General features: G+C 41.2%; 2 protein-coding genes across 2 annotated transcripts; both read left to right on the top strand.

The window, feature by feature from the left end:
• Window positions 1–1,169: 1,169 nt before the first annotated feature.
• On the top strand, window positions 1,170–17,479 carry LOC129831950 (junctional adhesion molecule 3B-like). The gene is made up of 9 exons (XM_055895596.1): window positions 1,170–1,557; window positions 4,576–4,644; window positions 4,769–4,882; window positions 4,996–5,148; window positions 5,498–5,700; window positions 5,845–5,944; window positions 8,728–8,860; window positions 11,248–11,299; window positions 11,450–17,479. Exons 1-9 carry the CDS (start codon window positions 1,509–1,511, stop codon window positions 11,483–11,485), a joined length of 909 nt encoding a protein of 302 aa, XP_055751571.1. The 5' UTR covers window positions 1,170–1,508; the 3' UTR covers window positions 11,486–17,479.
• Window positions 17,480–17,560: 81 nt separating this feature from the next.
• On the top strand, window positions 17,561–21,150 carry LOC129831949 (vacuolar protein sorting-associated protein 26B-like). Its single transcript, XM_055895595.1, has 6 exons — window positions 17,561–18,354; window positions 18,542–18,698; window positions 18,975–19,139; window positions 19,323–19,498; window positions 19,594–19,736; window positions 19,967–21,150. The coding sequence occupies exons 1-6, from the start codon at window positions 18,132–18,134 to the stop codon at window positions 20,102–20,104; spliced, it is 1,002 nt and encodes a 333-aa protein (XP_055751570.1). The 5' UTR covers window positions 17,561–18,131; the 3' UTR covers window positions 20,105–21,150.
• Window positions 21,151–21,499: the final 349 nt, after the last annotated feature.

Below are 21,499 nucleotides of genomic sequence, written 5' to 3'. Positions count from 1 at the left end.
TTTGCAACTACTTAGCATGCTAGCTAACCCTTCCCCTAACTTTAACCCCTAACCCCCAGCCTAGCTAATGTTAGCCACCTAGTTAGCGTTAGCCACCTAGCTAATGTTAGCACAACAAATTGGAATTTGTAACATATCGTAAATCAGTGGAGGCAGGTGGGAGGAGCTGTAGGAGGATTGGGTCATTGTAATGGCTGGAATGGAACAAAGTCAAACATGTGGTTTTCTCAGGGGCACACAATTTTCATGCCATTTCGGTGCTATACATCACAGTTGGCATAGATTTCATCACGCATACGGTTGCACATAGTGTCAAGAACAAGACTGGTGTCATGTAGAAAATGACAGCGGATAATATATCCATATCATGGAATCTATTCAACACACAACTAAAGCCATAGAGCACAGGATGGCAATTTGGCCAAGCCTAACTACATTAATGGATGTTACTGTTTCATCAGGGAGACACAAAGATGAAGTAAACAAGTCTAATTATGTTTGCTATTTCATGCAGCCACAGAATAGAAAGATGCTAAACAAATATTTTGTATTCAAATTTTGCATTGTTTAAAGTTGAGAAATGGCCTATCGTCGTGAGACTGGGTGTGTATGTGTGCCTCAAAAATAATATGGTAACGTTGGCCTCATGCATATGCTCTCAAACAAATAAATAAAACCAAGGTCATCCAAAATCCATCAGATTAAGAGTTTTTTAATTAAACCAGCAACGCAAATAATTAATCTTAGTGATTGACACAATACTGGAATTTTTATATGTTGACAAAATAATCGCATTGAAATTAGATTAAATTTAGTCATGATCAGTTTCATATATTTCATTCAAGTGCATTTTGTAGGTTGGCTTGATAGCGGCATTGACGTTGTTGGTTGGCTAGCAAGCAAAATTTGACGTTACAAATTAACTTTGGGGGAAACTGGTCCAGCCACTTGGTAGCTAGCTATTGTTAGTACAAATAAAGCAACATAAAGTACTCATATTAAAGTGCAACTGTAAACTATAAACCCACCATAGTTATATTTATGAATTACGTCCTAGGTGGAGGGTTCTCGGATGAACATGGACGCGCATCCGACAGACCTAGCACTTTGAAACCCACGCCCACCGTGACGTATAGCACCACCCACCCGGCGAAATGGCTTGAAAAGAGTGTGTACTGTTTCTCTCACCTTAACCTGTCATGTTCACAGAGAATCACATTTGCATTGATTAGTTATCGGGGTCAAAGCTGCGTATGGGATATATCAGAGAGAATTAAGGAGCATGAATCTTGTTTTGCACATGAAGGAAATTGCATTATTGGACACCATCATTATAAAGGTGTAAAGGCATTTCCGGTTTCGGGACGATGCCTTTTCCGCCCTGATGCCCTTGTAGCTATGGAAACGTCCACCAGCCTGTTCACCCTTTCAGACCTGGCACTGCGTGTGATGTAGCTAGCTAGATGGTTTATGTGTGCCAGAATTACCGATAAATCAGACGTTTCAAGATGGCGTTACAACGACTGATGTCTTTTTTCATCCTTTACTCGATTCTTGGTAAGTTATTTTTATTTCCACTAAGATAAGGTGTAGTGTAACGGTACATGTTGTGCATCGCAAATGTATTCATTCGCAGACATGGCAATGCTTTTTTATGAAAATGATCGCGCTGACTAGCTAAACGGTTTTCCTACTATCCTAGCATACTAGTAGTAGCTTGGCCGGGTGTAAACATGCTGAGGATGAGCCACACAATTATTAGATGGTAATTAATTTTCTTTATACATGCGTTATAATCACATTGAAACGCTCACACAATCCTCAGCAGTTTTTCATTAATATTTAAATAGAGAACAGGTTGTACACACTGCTTTTGCATCTTCTAACGTTGAGCTCTCTTCATCTGTCGCTCAAAATGTGATGATGATGTCAACCGTTATTTCCATCCAAGCTGTCAGGTAGGCCTACATTTCATTGTATGAATTATTTTATTCTGCTAAAGACTCTGCTACCGCACGGCAAGCGTTACCAATGCACCAAGTGTTGAACCAACAGGACCCTGAACAGCTTCTACCCCTAAGCCAGAAGAATTCTAAACAAGTCTGCTAAATAGCTAACCAAATGGCTACCGGGATTACCTGCATTGACTCTCTTGCACTGACTCTATACCCACACACATACACTACATGGCCAAAAATATGTGGACACTGCTCGTTGAACATCTCATTCCAAAAGCAAGGGCATTAATATGGAGTTGGTCCCCCCTTTGCTGCTATAACAGCCTCCACTCTTCTGGGAAGGCTTTCCACTAGAGGTTGGAACATTGCTGCTGGGACTTGCTTCCATTCAGCCACAATTTCATTAGTGAGGTCGAGTACTGATGTTGGGCAATTAGGCATTCCAATTCATCCCAAAGGTGTTTGATGGGGTTGAGGTCAGTTCTCTGTGCAGGCCAGTCAAGTTCTTTCATACTGACCTCAAAAAACCATTGCTGTATGAGCCTCGCTTTGTGCACGGGCACATTGTCATGCTGAAGTTGGAAGTTGGAAGCACATAATAATCTAGAACGTCATTGTGTGCTGTAGCGCTAAGATTTTACTTAATTGGAACTAAGGGGCCTAGCCCAAACCATGACAAACAGCCCCAGACCATTATTCCTCCTCCACCAAACTTTACGGTTGTCACTATGCATTGGGGCAGGAAGCCTTCTCCTGGCATCCGCCAAACCCAGATTAGTTCATCAGACTGCCAGATGGTGAAGCGTGATTCATCACTCCAGAGAACTCGTTTCCTCTGCTCCAGAGTCCAATGGCGGCAAGCTTTACACCACTCCAGTCGATGCTTGGCATTGAGCATGGTGCCAATGTTTGGAGATTGGATAGCTGTGTGCTTGATTATATTCACCTGTCAGTAACGGCTGTGGCTGAAATAGCCGAATCCACTAATTTGAAGGGGTGTATACATTTGTATATATAGTGTACACACAGACTCAGCACTGGTACTCCCTGTATATAGCCATGTTCGTTTTCACTCCCTATATATAGCCATGCTATTTTTACTCATTCTTTTTATTTGTTATTCACTGTGTCACTATTTCAACAATTTTTTTTAAAAACATTTTTTCTATCTTTTTACTCATCCGTAGGGGATCCATAAGTAAGCATTTTACTGTCTACAAAGCATGTGACAAATACAATTTGATTTGGCTGCTTTTACAGTGGCTGTGCTGGAATGTCTGGGAAATGGGTTTAAAAAATATATATAGATAGATGGATGGATGCACTGGATCAACAGCTTGGGTCTTTTGAGAGAGAGAGAGATCCCTTTCTTTATGTAGGCTACACAGTGGAAAGCTTTCGGCTATGGCATGCTTTTATTCCAGGCACACAATAGCAATCAGCCATTGTCTTCTTAATTAACCACAGATTTTCTCCCACAGTCTGAAAACTGTCTGGGTCAACAAAGCCTCATGCAGGTGGGGGGATACAGTGAAGCTTGGACATGGTCTGCCTGTCTGTTTGTAGGCAGCAAAAAAATTAGACATGTAGTTTAAGCTATTTATAGACTAGTAATTCATATTATGTTCAGTCTAAGTACATTGTAAAGGAATTGGAGGTTAATGAGTGGTTTTACAGGGATAGTCTGTCCCTGCTCTGTTTACCAGAGGAAGATTGGACAAGCTCTCCTCGTATCTCTCAGGATGGCCAGTCACTTTTTGTTGTAAAAATAGCTCATGATGTACAGGGGTTTGAAAGTCCGTCGCTGTGACGGAAGCTGAGAGTCGGATCTCATCAGCGCTCACAGCTGAGCTAATATGACTGAGTGCTCCACTTTGGCAGGACACATGCTTTCTCCACTCTCAGGGCTGGCTGAAGCCTTTGAGGCAGTGTTCAAACCCATCCTAAAAGCTTACACGTGTTCTCACAGTCTCTGAGAGGGACGTACAATAAAACTAGCCAAGCCGCCAGGTTATTGGAGTACAGGCCCATCTTGCATATGAGGGAATTGTCTTTCATGTGCATCATGAATTGATAACCAGAGACATTTTAAATCAGCTGCAGTGCTTTTATCTGTCTGGATTATACCTTGGAAGTCCTTAATACACATATGAATTGTCCTCCAATACATTTCAGTCTTGATTTCACCCTCATTAGGAATCCTTAATATCGCTGACGCCCACACAGAAGTAGGGACTGTTTTTATTACTCACTGTGTGTTATACTTAGGGAGGCTTAAGAGTTACTAAAATATCTCCCAATTGTTTCATTTGAGAGTGTTTTGTAGAGTTAGGATAAGTGATGAAACAACACTAATCCTGAGACTTGTGCTCCCCTTGAGATGTGCTCCACCTGTCTCCACCTAGACATGAGAAATTATTCTGGAGAAATTGTTAATTTGGACCCTAAGGCTCTTTCTCACCCTCTCTGTAGCTATAGGCCTACACCTCCTGACCCTCTAATCATTTAGGCCTATCTGTTTAACGGGCATTGGCAAAATTGGCACTGTCCTGGAATGAAAATTCTGAAGATTGTGAGTCCAAATTTTTTTCTCTCACTTATTTGTTGACTTTTACAGGCTACATTCCATCACTTGGGGTAATCCTCCGAACCACAGACAAGACTGTGTGGGCAAATGAATTTGAACGTAAGTCACTGAAACACTGACTAATTCTCTCTGAATTATTTTTCTTCCATTGCCCGTCTGTCTGCCAGTCTCTTCTGTTGTCTGCCGGTATTTTGACATCGTAGTATCACGGTTTTCTTTCCAGCTATTGAGTTGACCTGCTTGATAGAGTCCATCTCAACAAACAACCCCAGAATCGAATGGAAGAAAATCCAAAACGGCGTCCCTAGTTATGTGTACTTTCAAAATCAAATTTCGGGTAAGATTATTATTTTTTTAAGCACCTTACCAACACCATATTGGCCTAAGAACTGTGTTATTATTCTCTGTAAGTGAATGAGAGATTGGAGTGTGTTTTTGCCTCTCTATTAGGGGACTTGGAGCACAGAGCCCAGCTGATCCAGCCGGCTAACCTACTGATCCTCAACACCAGCCGTGCAGACACTGCAGAGTACCGCTGTGAGGTCGCTGCCATTGATGACCACAAACACTTTGATGAAATTCTAATCAGTCTTGCTGTCAGGGGTGAGGTCGTATTGTCATATTCCCGTGTCACTTAACCAATGCAGAGCTCCCACCTTGTCATTAGCCTGAGATATATGTGTGTCCGCTGGTCAATCTCAGTATAGGCCTAGTGTGTTGTTGACCGATGTTTTAATCCTGTAGTAGAGTTTGCTGTGTTTTTTCAGTGTTGTCTATTTCTAAGTAAAGTGTGCTCACTCTCTCTAAAGAAAACTGTTCTTTGGGTGTCGTAGTATGACCTCTGCCCTTTGCCTATGTGTATATGTGTCTTCCAGAGCAGTTGGGAAAAAGCAGAAGTCGAATTCCTGTCGGACCATTGTGTACAATTATTATTTATTTATTGTCTGTGCAGTAAAGCCTGTGGTGCCCAGGTGCAGTGTGCCTGTGGCGGTGACTGTTGGCACGTCCTCTGAGCTGCGCTGCCTGGAGAACGAGGGCTTCCCTGCCTCACAGTACCGCTGGTTCCGTAACAACGAGGAGCTTCCCCAGGACCCAAAGAGCAGCCCCAAGTTCATCAACTCCACCTACTCCATTAACGCTGACACGGGTGGTCTGGTAAGGAATCAATGGAGATTGAACGGAAACTAGATACATGAATATCATGTTTAATGAGACAGTAGATCCAACTGTTGGATGATGTTGGTACAAGAGAAAAGCTGTATGATGTATTGGGGTTGATTTTGGCATTTTTCCCTCCAGAAATTCCGCCGGATGAGAAAGGAGGATGCGGGGGAGTATTACTGCCAGGCAAAGAATGTAGCTGGACATGCACAGTGTCCCACACAGCTGATGGACGTCTGTGAGTAGGCCATCCTGCACTAAACACCCAACTGACATTCTTACTGCAACTATGTATTGTTTACATCCCCGTTACATCCCCGTTATTTGCAAGAGGAAGCGACGCAGGTACAGAGGACAAAGAGCCGGATGCCTTGTCAGGACCCGGAGAAGGCGAGTGGGAAAGCTGCCGTTACCGTCAATACTACTCGCCAACGTGCAATCATTGGACAATAAACTAGACGAGGTACGATCACGAATATCCTACCAACGGGACATCAAAAACTGTAATATCCTATGTTTCACGGACTCGTGGCTGAATGACGACATGGATATTCAGCTAGCGGGATATACGCTGCACCGGCAAGATAGAACAGCACACTCCGGTAGACGATGGGGGGGGGGGGTGGTCTGTGCATATTTGTAAACAACAGCTGGTGCATGAAATCTAAGGAAGTCTCTAGATTTTGCTCGCCTGAAGTAGAGTATATTGTGAAAACTACTTGCCTAGAGAGTTTTCAGCTATACTTTTCGTGGCTGTTTATTTACAACCAGACAGATACTGGCACTAAGACCACACTCAGTCAGCTATATAAGGAAATAGGCAAATAGGGAAAAAATCTCAATAGGAATAGGAAAAAAATTCTAGATCACCTGTACTCCACACACAGAGACGCGTACAAAGCTCTCCCCCTCCATTTGGTAAATTTGACCACAATTCTATCCTCCTGATTCCTGCTTACAAGCAAAAATTAAAGCAGGAAGCACCAGTGACTCGGTCTATAAAAAAGTGGTCAGATGAAGCAGATGCTAAACTACAGGACTGTTTTGCTATCACAGACTGGAACATGTTCCGGGATTCTTCCGATGGCATTGAGGAGTACACCACATCAGTCACTGGCTTTATCAATAAGTGCATCGAGGACGTAATCCCCACAGTGACTGTACGTACATACCCCAACCAGAAGCCATGGATTACAGGCAACATTCGCACTGAGCTAAAGGGTAGAGCTGCCGCTTTCAAGGTGCGGGACTCTAGAAATCCTCTATGCCCTGCGACGAACCATCAAACATGCAAAGTGTCAATACAGGGCTAATATTGAATCATACTACACCGGCTCCGACGCTCGTCTTATGTGGCAGGGCTTGCAAACTATTACAGACTACAAAGGGAAGCACAGCCGCTTGCTGCCCAGTGACACGAGCCTACCAGACGAGCTAAATCACTTCTATGCTCGCTTCGAGGCAAGCAACACTGAGGCATGCATGAGAGCATCAGCTGTTCCCGGACGACTGTGTGATCACGCTCTCCGTAGCCGACGTGAGTAAGACCTTTAAACAGGTCAACATACACAAGGCTGCGGGGCCAGACAGATTACCAGGACGTGTGCTCCGGGCATGTGCTGACCAACTGGCAGGTGTCTTCACTGACATTTTCAACATGTCCCTGATTGAGTCTCTAATACCAACATGTTTCAAGCAGACCACCATAGTCCCTGTGCCCAAGAACACAAAGGCAACCTGCCTAAATTACTACAGACCCGTAGCACTCATGTCCGTAGCCATGAATTGCTTTGAAAGGCTGGTCATTGTTCACGTCAACACCATTATCCCAGAAACCCTAGACCCACTCCAATTTGCATACCGCCCAAACAGATCCACAGATGATGCAATCTCTAAGCTAAGGATACTGGGACTGAACACCTCCCCCTGCAACTGGATCTTGGACTTCCTGACGGGCCGCCCCCAGGTGGTGAGGGTAGGTAGCAACACATCTGCCTGATCCTCAACACTGGAGCTCCGCAGGGGTGCGTGCTCGGTCCCCTCCTGTACTTCCTGTTCACCCACGACTGACCAGGCACGACTCCAACACCATCATTAATTTTGCAGACGACGCAACAGTGGTAGGCCTGATCACCGACAACGACGAGACAGCCTATAGAGAGGAGGTCAGAGACCTGGCTGGGTGGTGCCAGAATAACAACCTATCCCTCAACGTAACCAAGACTAAGGATATGATTGTGGACTACAGGAAAAGGAGGACCGAGCACGCCCCCATTCTCATCGACGGGGCTGTAGTGGAGCAGGTTGAGAGTTTCAAGTTCCTTGGTGTCCACATCAACAACAAACTAGAATGGTCCAAACACACCAAGACAGTCGTGAAGAGGGCACAACAAAGCCTATTCCCCCTCAGGAAACTAAAAAGATTTGGCATGGGTCCTGAGATCCTTTAAAGGTTCTACAGCTGCAACATCGAGAGCATCCTGACTGGTTGCATCACTGCCTAGTACGGCAATTGCTCGGCCTCTGACCGCAAGGCACTACAGAGGGTAGTGCGTATTGGCCCAGTACATCACTGGGGCTAAGCTGCCTGCCATCCAGGACCTGTACACCAGGCGGTGTCAGAGGAAGGCCCTAAAAATTGTTAAAGACCCCAGCCACCCCAGTCATAGACTGTTCTCTCTACTACCACATGGCAAGTGGTACCGGAGTGCCAAGTCTAGAACAAAAAGGCTTCCCAACAGTTTTTACCCCCAATCCATAAGACTCCTGAACAGGTAATCAAAGGGCTGCCCAGACTTTTTGTATTGTGTGCCCCTCCCAACCCCTCTTACGCTGCTGCTACTCTCTGTTTATCATATATGCATAGTCACTTTAACTATACATTCATGTACATACTACCTCAATTGGCCCGACCAACCAGTGCGACGGCACATTGGCTAACCGGGCTATCTGCATTGTGTTTATGGGTTTGGGTTTATGTTACCCAGATCTCATCTCAAAATGCCCTGTTTGTATTTTCAGATGATGTCGACATTGTGGGGATTTTCCTAAAGGTGTTGGCGGCATTGGCTGGATTCATTGTTGTGATGGTGGGGGTTTGTCATGCACACAAACATCACTGCTTTTCCTCCAGCAAGGATCACACAGGAACCAAGTAAGTAGGGCTATGCAGTTTTAAATAGAGGTCGACCGATTAATCAGCATGGCCGATTCATTAGGGCCAATTTCAAGTTTTCATAACAATCGGTAATCGGCCTTTTTGGATGCCGATTATGGACGATTACATTGCAATCCACATGGAAACTGTGTGGCAGGCTGACCACCTGTTACGCGAGTGCAGCGTCAAATGGACCTTGTGGCTGAAGAAGCCAAGGTAAGTTGCTAGCTAGCATTAAACTTATCTTATAAAAAAACAATCAATCTTCATAATCACTAGTTAACTACACATGGTTGATGATATTACTAGGTTAACTAGCTTGTCCTGCTTTGCATATGATCAATGTGGGGCCTTTTAATTTATCATCAAATCACAGCCTACTTCAACTTCGCCAAATGGGTGATGATTTAACAAAAGCGCATTCACGAGAAAAGCACAATCGTTGCACAAATGTACCTAACCATCAATGCCTTTCTTAAAATCAATACACAGAAGTATATATTTTTAAACCTGCATATTTAGTTAAAAGAAATTCATGTTAGCAGGCAATATTAACTAGGGAAATGATGTCACTTCAACAGTTTGGGCCACCTGGATCGTTGCGAACTGTGTGAAGATCGTAATTAATTTGCCCGATTTTTACATAATTATGACATAACATTGAAGGTTGTGCAATATTTAGACTTAGGGTTGCCACCCTCTCGATAAAATACGCAACGGTTCCGTTTTTTTAAATTTATATATATATAAATAATTTTACCCCCCTTTCTCCCCAATTTTCGTGGTATCCAATTGCTAGTAATTACTATCTTGTCTCATCGCTACAACTCCCGTACGGGCTCGGGAGAGACGAAGGTCGAAAACCATGTGTCCTCCGAAACACAACCCAACCAAGCCGCACTGCTTCTTAACACAGCGCGCCTCCAAGCGCGCCACCCGGAAGCCAGCCACACCAATGTGTCAGAGGAAACACCGTGCACCTGGCTCCCTTGGTTAGCGCGCACTGCGCCCGGCCCGCCACAGGAGTCACTGGTTCGCGATGAGACAAGGATATCCCTACCGGCCAAACCCTCCCTAACCTGGACGACGCTAGGCCAATTGTGCGTCGCCCCACGGACCTCCCGGTCGCGGCCGGCTGTGACAGAGCCTGGGCGCGAACCCAGAGACTCTGGTGGCGCAGCTAGCGCTGCGATGCAGTGCCCTAGACCACTGCGCCACCCGGGAGGCCCTACGGTTCCGTATTTCACTGAAAGAATAAAAGTTTTGTTTTCTAAATGATAGTTTACGGATTTGACCATATTAATGACCAAAGGCTCGTATTTCTGTGTTAATTCTATTATAATTAAGTCTGATTTGATATTTGATAGAGCAGTCTGACTGAGCGGTGGTAGGCAGCAATGCTTGAAGCGCAGCGCTGTTTGACTTCAAGCCTATCAACTCCCGAGGTTAGGCTGGCAATACTAAAGTGCCTATAAGAACATCCAATAGTCAAAGGTATATGAAATACAAATGGTATAGAGAGAAATAGTCGACGCGTCATAATTCCTATAATAACTACAACCTAAAACTTCTGAACTGGGAATATTGAAGAACTGGGAATATTGAACACCCAGCTTTCATATGTTCTCATGTTCTGAGCAAGGAACTTAAATGTTAGCTTATTTACATGGCACATATTGCACTTTTACTTTCTTCTCCAACACTGTGTTTTTGCATTATTTAAACCAAATTGAACATGTTTCATTATTTATTTGAGACTAAATAGATTTTATTTGTGTATTCTATTAAGTTAAAATAAAAGTGTTCATTGTTCATTCAGTATTGTTGTATTTGTCATCATTGTTGTAATTGTCATTATATATATATATATAAAAATCGTCCGATTAAACGGTATCGACTTTTTTTGGTCCTCCAATAATCGATATCGGCGTTGAAAAATAATAATCGGTCGACCTCTAGTTTCAAGTTTCAAAGTTTATTTGCCACGTGCACAGGATACAACAGGTGTAAAACAGTACAGGGAAATTCTTACCTTGAGAGCTCTTTCCAACAATGCAGTGAAAATAATAGTAATATAGATAATAATAGAACATTTTATTAAAAATGAAATGTAAAAATTAACCCAAAAAGTACGATATAGGTTGAAAGGGAAAGGGGGATACCTAGTCAGTTGTGCAACAGAATGCATGCAATTGAAATGTGTCATCCGCATTTAACCCAAACCCTCTGAATCAGAGAGGTGCGGGGGGCTGCCTTAATCGACATCCATTGTTCTGTACAGGGCTTTTAAAGCTAAATGGACCAGTTTAATAGTGACATATTATGTGAAGTGATTTGCTTAGTACATCTTTGTGTGGAAATTAAGGATTTATTGTGTGTTTTAGCTACAAACTTCCAGCACAGGATGATGGCTTTGACTATGCCGAAGCAGATGAGGTGAATAAAATTAACTTAATTGTGTTTTCTATATTATTATTATTATTATTGAGCTAAAGTGTAATCACAATGTATTATTAAAAATGACAAACGAAAAGAATTATCAACTGCAGATGGATGTATTTTTTTGATCATTTATATTTCCATCAGGGTCACTTCCGTCACAAATCATCATTTATCATTTGACATCTGAGATAGAGGAGACACACTGAAGAGGAAGCGGAGACACACTGAAGAGGAAGAGGAGACACACTGAAGAGGAGACACTCTGAAGAGGAGACCCACTGAAGTCAAAAGCGTGCCAAATCCAATAATGGGGCTTCGTGTGAGAAATTTGAGCTGTAACATTGCACATGAACCTACAAGCTTGCCAAAGTTATCATAATGAAAAGATCAATCATTATTTCAATCTTGCTTTCTGATAGGCAACTGTAACGTCATGTCCCTGTTAGTACACTGTTTACTTTTTTTTGTAGCACAAATATGTTTTGTCCTCAGTCATTACTGTAACTACAATTACAGTACGATTTTTTTTAAAGCTGTGACTTTTGAACTTCCACCAGCATGTTCATCTTAACTGATGCTGGAACATTCCCCCATACTGTTTTTAGACAAACAAGGTTTTTTACTTCCTAAAATTTCTACAAAGTACAACAAACCTGTTTTAAAAAAACAGTATTTCATAACCTCTGAATGCAAGCTGGACTAGTTTATGTTAATATGAAGGTAGGTTGTGTCAATAGTTTTATATATACACTACCGTTCAAAAGTTTGGAGTCACAGAAATGTCCTTGTTTTTGAAAGAAATGCAATTTTTTTGTCCATTAAAATAACATCAAATTGATCAGAAATACAGTGTAGACACTGTTCATGTTGTAAATGACTATTGTAGCTGGAAATGGCTGATTTTTTATGGAATATCTACATAGGCGTACAAAGGCCCATTATCATTAACCATCACTCCTGTGGTCCAATGGCACGTTGTGTTAGCTAATCCAAGTTTATCATTTTAAAAGGCTAATTGATCTTTATAAAACCCTTTTACAATTATGTTAGCACAGCTGAAAACTGTTGTTCTGATTAAAGAAGCGATAAAACTGGCCTTCTTTAGACTAGTTGAGTATCTGGAGCATCATTATTTGTGGGATCAATTTTATGTTATTTTAATGGACAAAAAAAAGTGCATTCTTTCAAAAACAAGAACATTTCTAAGTGACCTCAAACAGCTGTATGTATGTATGTATGTATGTATGTATGTATGTATGTATGTATGTATGTAGTACCAGTTTGGACACACCTACTCATTGAAGTGTTTTTCTTTATTTTTACTATTTTCTACAATGTAGAGTAATAGTGAAGTCATCAAAACTATTAAATAACACATATGGAATCATGTAGTAACCAAAAAAGTGTTGAACAAATCAAAATATATTTTAGATTCTTCAAAGTAGCCACCTTTGCCTTGATGACAGCTTTGCACACGCTTGGCATTCTCTCAACCAGCTTCACCTGAAATGCTTTTCCAACAGTCTTGAAGGAGTTCCCACATATACTGAGCACTTGCTGCTTTTCCACTTTGCGGTCCATCTCATCCCAAACCATCTCAATAGGGTTGAGGTCGGGTGATTAATGGAGGCCAGGTCATCTGATGCAGCACTCCATCACTTTCCTTCTTGATCAAATAGCCCTTACACAGCCTGGAGGTGTGTTGGGTCATTGTCATGTTGAAAAACAAATGATAGTGGGACTATGCGCAAACCAGATGGGAAGGTTTATCGCTGCAGAATGCTGTGGTAGCAATGCCTGTTAAGTGTGCCTTGAATTCTAAATCCCTAACGGTGTCACCAGCAAAGCACCATCACACCTCTTCCATGTTTCATGGTGGGAACTACACATGCGGAGATCATCCGTTCACCTACTCTGTCTCACAAAGACATGGCGGTTGGAATCAAATATCTAAAATTTGGACCCATCAGACCAATGGACAGATTTCCACCGGTCTAATGTCCATTGCTCATGTTTCTTGGCTCAAGCAAGTCTCTTCTTATTATTGGTGTCTTTTAGTAGTGGTTTCTTTGCAGCAATTCGACCAAGAAGGCCTGATTCACGCAGTCTCCTCTGAACAGTTGATGTTGAGACGTGTCTGTTACTTGAACTCTGTGAAGCATTTATTTGGGCTGCAATTTCTGAGTCTGGTAACTCTAATGAACTTATCCTCTGTAGCAGAGGTAACTCTGGGTCTTCCTTTCCTGTGGCGGTCCTCATGAGAGACAGTTTCATCATAGCACTTGATGGTTTTTGCGACTGCACTTGAAGAAACTTTCGAAGTTCTTCAAATGTTCCGTATTGACTGTCCTTTCTCTCTCTTTGCTTATTTGAGCTGTTCTTGCCATAATATGGACTTGGTCTATTACCAAATAGGGCTGTCTTCTGTATACCTACCGTGTTACAACACAACTGATTGGCTCAAATACATTAAGAAGGAAAGAAATTCCACAAATTAACTTTTAACAAGGCACACCTGTTCATTGAAATGCATTCTAGGTGACTACCTCATGAAGCTGGTTGAGAGAATGCCAAGAGTTTTCAAAGCTGCCATCAAGGCAAAGGGTGGCTACTTTGAAGAATCTCAAATATAAAATATATTTTGATTTGTTGAACACCTTTTGGGTTACTACATGATTCCATATGTGTTATTTCTTATTTTTGATGTCTTCACTATTATTCTACTTTGTAGAAAATAGCAAAAATAAAGAAAAACCCTGTAATGAGTAAGTGTCCAAACTTTCGACTGGTAGTGTATATGTACATACATACATACATACATACATACATACATACATACATACATACATACATACATACATACATACATACATACATACATACATACAGTTGAAGTCGGAAGTTTACATACACTTAGGTTGGAGTCATTAAAACTCGTATTTCAACCACTCCACAAATTTCTTGTTAACAAACTATAGTTTTGGTCAGTTAGGACATCTACTTTGTGCATGACACAAGTCATTTTTCCAACAATTGTTTACAGACAGATTATTACACTTATAATTCACTGTATCACAATTCCAATGGGTCAGAAGTTTTCATACACTAAGTTGACTGTGCCTTTGAACAGCTTGGAAAATTCCAGAAAATGTTGTCATTGCTTTAGAAGCTTCTGATCGGCTAATTGACATAATTTGAGTCAATTGGATGTGTACCTGTGGATGTATTTCAAGGCCTACTTTCAAACTCAGTGCCTCTTTGCTTGACATCATGGGAAAATCAAAAGCAATCAGCCAAGACCTCAGAATTTTTTTTGTAGACTTCCACTAGTCTGTTTCATCCTTGAGAGGATGAACCATCTGTACAAACAATAGTACGCAAGTATAAACACCATGGGACCACGCAGCCGTCATACCGCTAAGGAAGGAGACGTGTTCTGTCTCCAAGAGATGAACGTACTTTGGTGCGAAAAGTGCAAATCAATCCCAGAACAACAGCAAAGGACCTTGTGAAGATGCTGGAGGAAACAGGGTACAAAAGTATCTATATCCACAGTAAAATGAGTCCTATATCGACATAACCTGAAAAGCTGCTCAGCAAGGAAGAAGCAACTTCTCCAAAACCGCCATTAAAAAAGCCAGACTAAGTTTTGCACGGGGATGGCAGCGTAATGTTGTGGGGGTGCTTTGCTGCAGGAGGGACTGGTGCACTTCACAAAATAGATGGCATCATGAGGTAGGAAAATTATGTGGATATATTGAAGCAACATCTCAAGATATCAGTCAGGAAGTTAAAGCTTAGTCGCAAATGGGTCTTCCAAATGGACATTGACCCCAAGCATACTTCCAAAGTTGTGGCAAAATTGCTTAAGGACAACAAAGTCAAAGTATTGGAGTGGCCATCACAAAGCCCTGATCTCAATCCTATAGATAACTTGTGGCCAGAACTGAAAAAGCGTGTGCGAGCAAGGAGGCCTACAAACCTGACTCAGTTACACCACCTCTGTCAGGAGGAATGGGCCAAAATTCACCCAACATATTGTGGGAAGCTTGTGGAAGGCTATCCGAAACATTTGACCCAGGTTAAACAATTTAAAGGCAATGCTACCAAATACTAATTGAGTGTATGTAAACTTCTGACCCACTGGGAATGTGATGAAAGAAATAAAATCTGAAATAAATCATTCTCTACTATTATTCTGGCATTTCACATTCTTAAAATAAAGTGGATCTAACTGATCTAAAACAGGGTATTTTTACTAGGATTAAATGTCAGGAATTGTGAAAAACTTAGTTTAAATGTATTTGGCTAAGGTGTATGTACACTTTCAACTTCAACTGTACACACAGTGGGGCAAGAAAGTATTTAGTCAGCCACCAATTGTGCAAGTTCTCCCACTTAAAAAGACGAGAGAGGCCTGTAATTCATCATAGTTACACTTCAACTATGACAGACAAAATGAGAAGGAAAAAAATCCAGAAAATCACATTGTAGGATTTGTTATGAATTTATTTGCAAATTATGGTGGAAAATAAGTATTTGGTCAATAACAAAAGTTTATCTCAATACTTTGTTATATACCCTTTGTTGGCAATGACAGAGGTCAAACGTTTTCTGTAAATCTTCACAAGGTTTTCACACACTGTTGCTGGTATTTTGGCCCATTCCTCCATGCAGATCTGATCTAGAGCAGTGATGTTTTGGGGCTGTTGCTGGGCAACACAGACTTTAAACTCCCTCCAAAGTTTTTCTATGGGGTTGAGATCTGGAAACTGGCTAGGCCACTCCAGGACCTTGAAATGCTTCTTACGAAGCCACTCCTTCTCCCGGGCGGTGTGTTTGGGATCATTGTCATGCTGTAAGACCCAGCCACATTTCATCTTCAATGCCCTTGCTGATGGTAGGCTTTGTTACTTTGGTCCCAGCTCTCTGCAGGTCATTCACTAGGTCCCTCCGTGTGGTTCTGGGATCTTTGCTCACCGTTCTTGTGATCATTTTGACCCCACGGGGTGAGATCTTGCGTGGAGCCCCAGATCGAGGGAGATTATCAGTGGTCTTGTATGTCTTCCATTTCCTAATAATTGCTCCCACAGTTGATTTCTTCAAACCAAGCTGCTTACCTATTGCAGATTCAGTCTTCCCAGCCTGGTGCAGGTCTACAATTTTGTTTCTGGTGTCCTTTGACAGCTCTTTGGTCTTGGCCATAGTGGAGTTTGGAGTGTGACTGTTTGAGGTTGTGGACAGGTGTCTTTGATACTGATAACAAGTTCAAACAGGTGCCATTAATACAGGTAACGAGTGGACAGAGGGCCTCTTAAAGAAGAAGTTACAGGTCTGTGAGAGCCAGAAATCTTGCTTGTTTGTAGGTGACCAAATACTTATTTTCCACCATAATTTGCAAATAAATTCATTAAAAATCCTACAATGTGATTTTCTGGATTATTTTTTCTCATTTTGTCTGTCATAGTTGAAGTGTACCTGTGATGACAATTACAGGCCTCTCTCATCTTTTTAAGTGGGAGAACTTGCACAATTGGTGGCTGACTAAATACTTTTTTGCCCCACTGTAGATACATACAGATAATGAGTGGGGCATGTTTAAAAAGCTGATGAAATATTTTACATGCAGAGCCAAGGGGCACAATGAAACTGTCTGTTGTGCTTAAAAGCCAACTGACTTTATTCTCTGCGTTCAGAATAACAAAGAAACATATTACAGTTATACAGTATAATCCCATAATAATGCTGCTAGTTAAGATGTATTATTATGATTATATCAAGTAATTATGATTTTTTTCAGAGTGCCGTGTCTGTATAAGTGACCTTCTTTGCTTACTAATTACGTACTTTATAAATATTGGACATATTGTCCAGTTTTGACTCACAATTAACTGTATTTTCTTTATGAACACAATATACAATATTAATGGATATACAGGCAATACAACTTTTTTAGAAACAAATGTCTACACATACATGTTTATCAGTAACAATATATAAGTATGAAACAATGTTTCAAATTGAAATTGTTAAAAATGACTTTTTGAAACATGGTTATTTTGTTAAATAACACTACTCAGGAACTGTTGTAAAATGTAAAATGTTCGTTGTAGTGCAAGTAATGGATACTGTTATGCTTACTTCATTTTGTCAATAAAGACACAAATAACATTAGTAACTGTATTTATTGTATTGTTGAGACTTTTGTTTTGCAAATGACTACAGAAGATTTTACCTTTTATTTTGAAAAATAATGCAATCAACCAGACAACCCCGGAAGTGCAACATAGGAAATGATCGCTTGCAATATTATGCTTTTTCAGGAAATATACAATTTAACGTGAATAACGTTCTAAAGGAAACAATCAAGACTCACTACATTGTTAATCGGTGTCTGAATGACGGATACATCTTGAGTTCGAGGGAAACGCAACATTCTTCAGTGTTTGTGGATATCACCATGCGACATGTTTTGTAGTATTTAGGCTATTTCATCGAAAGGGATATGAAGACATGGTGCTGTGTGTAATTGAATTCAATTGAATTTGAGAAGAAATATAAAGGTAAAATAACGATAACATTTGCATATTTGTCCAGACCTCCCATCTGCATGTGCTGACTATAAGCAGAATTACTACGTTCTGTGATCATTGCTGGTAACAAACAAGTCGGTGTTTTTGCACTTTCCGTCATTTCGAATGAACGACAGAATTTACTTCAGTAAGAAATAGGTCACTGAAAGTGTCACCTAAATTAGTCTTAAAAGATCTGTTCAGACCCGATCAATCTTAACCTTGTTCATAAAACGGGCCAGAAAATAACAAGCATGAGTTTCTTCAGTTTTGGCCAAAGTGCAGAAATTGATGTAGTTCTGACTGATGCTGAGACGAGAAAAAAGGCTGAACATAAGACTGAAGATGGGAAGAAGGACAAATATTTCTTATTTTATGATGGGGAGACTGTGGCAGGAAAGGTCAACGTTACACTGAAGAACCCTGGGAAAAGACTGGAACATCAAGGCATCAAAATCGAATTTGTAGGCCAGATTGGTGAGTGTTCTTAGTTTAATGCAGTGATATCTATTCCAAATGAATCATAATAAATGCAATGTCGCTTTATGTTGTACTTTTTAGTTAACAACAGTGTGCCAATAGGCCTAGATGCATTCTTCTATGGGAGTGATTATTTTGCGATATCTTTGAATGTCTGAAGTGTATACCTGTCCTTCCTTCACAGAGCTGTACTACGACAGAGGAAACCATCATGAGTTTGTCTCCCTGGTGAAAGATCTGGCAAGGCCTGGTGAGCTTACTCAGTCACAGACCTTCGACTTTGAGTTCACCCATGTTGAGAAGCCCTATGAGTCATACACAGGCCAGAATGTGAAGCTACGGTAAGGAAACATTCAGCCTGAACATTCTCTGCCAAAATAACTACTACTTTATGGCTCACTTTTTAACCCGAGATCCCCTTTGACCCGTCAGTCATGTGCCTAGCACTACATCCTCAGCAAGAGTAATGTTTGTGTGCTTCATATGCTCAATGTCTTGCATTACACACACAAATCATGATTAGTGGTTATGATAATGGGGGCAATAAGATATGTTGTTGGATGACATCTGTTGAGATTACAGCAGGTTTGCTCAGTGTCTGTTGGTTGTACTTGCAGGTATTTTCTGCGCGCTACGGTGAGCAGGAGACTGAATGACATCAGTAAAGAGATGGATATTGTGGTGCACACACTCAGCACGTACCCAGAGCTCAACTCGTCAATAAAAATGGAAGTTGGGATCGAAGACTGTCTCCACATTGAGTTTGAGTACAACAAATCCAAGTAAGGCTGAAAGAGATACATTTTTTCAGTACCCTGTCACCTCAATTTATTTTGTGAATTTGCAAAATGCCACCTCTCCTAGTCACAGGAACATGCAGAAATCATTGTAGCTTAGAACCTTTCCTTTGACTATTTGTCTTTGCGGCAGAGCAGTCCTGTGACCATCCTTCCTGTCTTTCACAGGTACCACCTGAAAGACGTCATTGTGGGTAAGATCTACTTCCTGCTGGTGCGGATTAAAATCAAGCACATGGAGATTGACATCATCAAAAGGGAGACAACTGGCACCGGTCCTAGTGTATACCATGAAAATGACACCATCGCCAAATATGAGATCATGGATGGAGCTCCTGTCCGAGGTAAAGGATATATATAGTGAAGATTGTATGCTTTTGAAAATTGTAATACTCAAACTACCCATCAGGTCTAACTGGGTGTTTTAATTATGTTTAAGGAGAGTCAATTCCAATCCGGTTGTTTCTGGCTGGCTATGAGATGACCCCTACCATGCGAGATATCAATAAGAAGTTCTCTGTGCGTTACTACCTTAATCTGGTGCTGATTGATGAGGAGGAGAGACGCTACTTCAAACAGCAGGTATAGAACAGTGGCTTCTGATGGGTAACTGTTAGCAGTGATCCCAGATGAAATTGTGTGTCCTTATAGAGGGAGTGTGTGGTTATCAGGTGTCAGGTTCAACATGGTGTATCCATTGTTCACTGTGATGCACATTATATATTGCATTCCTACCTAGCAGTAAATGTGTCCCTATGGAAATGCTTTAGTGATTAAGACAATGAGTTCATGATCACTTCCTTCTCAATCAGGAAATCACACTGTGGAGGAAAGGGGATGTGGTGAGGAAGAGCATGTCGAGCCAGGCCACCATCGGAGCCCAGCGGTTCGAGGGCTCAGTCAGCTCAGAGAGTGCTCTGGAGAAGGCGGCGAGGGAGGACAGCGCCTAAAGCTGCCTCCACTCATTCTCCTCACAGAAGACTGGCAGTGTCTGTGGAAAAGTAGTGGGGTCACCTGTCAGCTCACATGATCACTGATAAAGTAGCCCTCTGTTTATTAGGGCTGCTGAATAAAGGAAGGATGAAGGGAAGTCTAGAGGTAAACACCTGAACAATGAAAAAGAAGCCTGCATGAGGCATTACAGGGGCCTAAAATTCCACTGCAGGTCAACTCCATCAACACACATATCCGGTGAAAGTAAAGCCGGCCACTTTAGATCTCCCCCTGTGCGTGATACCCTAGAAATTGAATATTATACCCTGTTATCTGTCATCAATTTATCAACTTTCTTTGTCACAAAATATATTTCTAGCTTTAGCTTTATATGAATGGATTCTAACTCCGTATACAACACTATTGTCATAGGGAGTTAGTCATGAGTAACAGCGATGCATTTTGAAAACATTCCATACCCAGTCAAATGCATTCCTGACATTTTAACGTGGTCTGTCATAATGAAATCTGAAATTGTATCTTTGCACAGATATGTCCGTTGCTTCTCCACATACACATTCTCCTCTCAGTCCTTGTGTAATGATTGCAGTGAGATCAATGGAAGGTTTCTACTGCATTGGAAGTGTCATCCAATTTCTTTGAGTGAGAGGGCTAGATAAAGTATTACTAACCCATTAATTTTAAAGTCCTGCAAATAAGAGCTATAGAACTCTCACCCTCTTATACCATCATGTACAGTGAATAGCATACAGATGGTCACAATATGACCATTAAATTCACATGCTTTACCTAAGCATTCCAATACTGTTAGGCAGGGATTTTAAGTGCTTGTATTTGAGGTCTGATATTAAGAAGTCTTCTGTATCGTCCACGTTAGACTTGAAATGTCGTGCCTAAGTGTATCTAGCGAATTAAATCCTGTTGCCTCAATACGTTTAACACTTCTTTTAGCCTGAAATTTTCCTGTATTTTGTGCTCTGCAAATGACTAATTATAGCCCCTTCCCCAAAACTGAAATAAATTTATGCCATATGCATTGTTATCCACAGACTTGTTTTGCTATAGAAATAAGTTGCTTGCCCCTGATAAATATTTCAATGGACTGATGGAATGATCGATTACCTTGGAAATGAAAATGTTGCATGTTTAGACTGAAATTATCTCCTTTATAGATAGTGAGGGCAAACACATGAACTGTCTTAATATAAACATATTATATTAGAAATAAACTCCATCCAGGGTGTCTGACAAACAGAAACCTTGAGCCAATATTCATTCAATACAAGCACAATGGTTCAATAGACAGTAAACATCATATTACCATCAGCAGCATCATCATCATCATCTTGTCCAAATCTCAGTGGGTCTTTGTCCTCCAAACTCATTTGAAT

The sequence above is a fragment of the Salvelinus fontinalis genome, chromosome 33 (genome assembly GCF_029448725.1).
Source record: "Salvelinus fontinalis isolate EN_2023a chromosome 33, ASM2944872v1, whole genome shotgun sequence".
NCBI lineage: Eukaryota > Metazoa > Chordata > Actinopteri > Salmoniformes > Salmonidae > Salvelinus > Salvelinus fontinalis.
This window is presented reverse-complemented; position numbering and strand designations above follow the sequence as displayed.

Coding starts and splice junctions, on each gene's coding strand:
- LOC129831950 (XM_055895596.1), top strand. CDS start 1,509: ATGGCGTTACAACGACTGATGTCTTTTTTCATCCTTTACTCGATTCTT. Junction 4,645..4,768: donor GTGGGCAAATGAATTTGAAC/GTAAGTCACTGA, acceptor TTTTCTTTCCAG/CTATTGAGTTGACCTGCTTG. Junction 5,945..8,727: donor CACACAGCTGATGGACGTCT/GTGAGTAGGCCA, acceptor TTGTATTTTCAG/ATGATGTCGACATTGTGGGG.
- LOC129831949 (XM_055895595.1), top strand. CDS start 18,132: ATGAGTTTCTTCAGTTTTGGCCAAAGTGCAGAAATTGATGTAGTTCTG. Junction 18,355..18,541: donor CGAATTTGTAGGCCAGATTG/GTGAGTGTTCTT, acceptor CTTCCTTCACAG/AGCTGTACTACGACAGAGGA. Junction 18,699..18,974: donor GGCCAGAATGTGAAGCTACG/GTAAGGAAACAT, acceptor TTGTACTTGCAG/GTATTTTCTGCGCGCTACGG.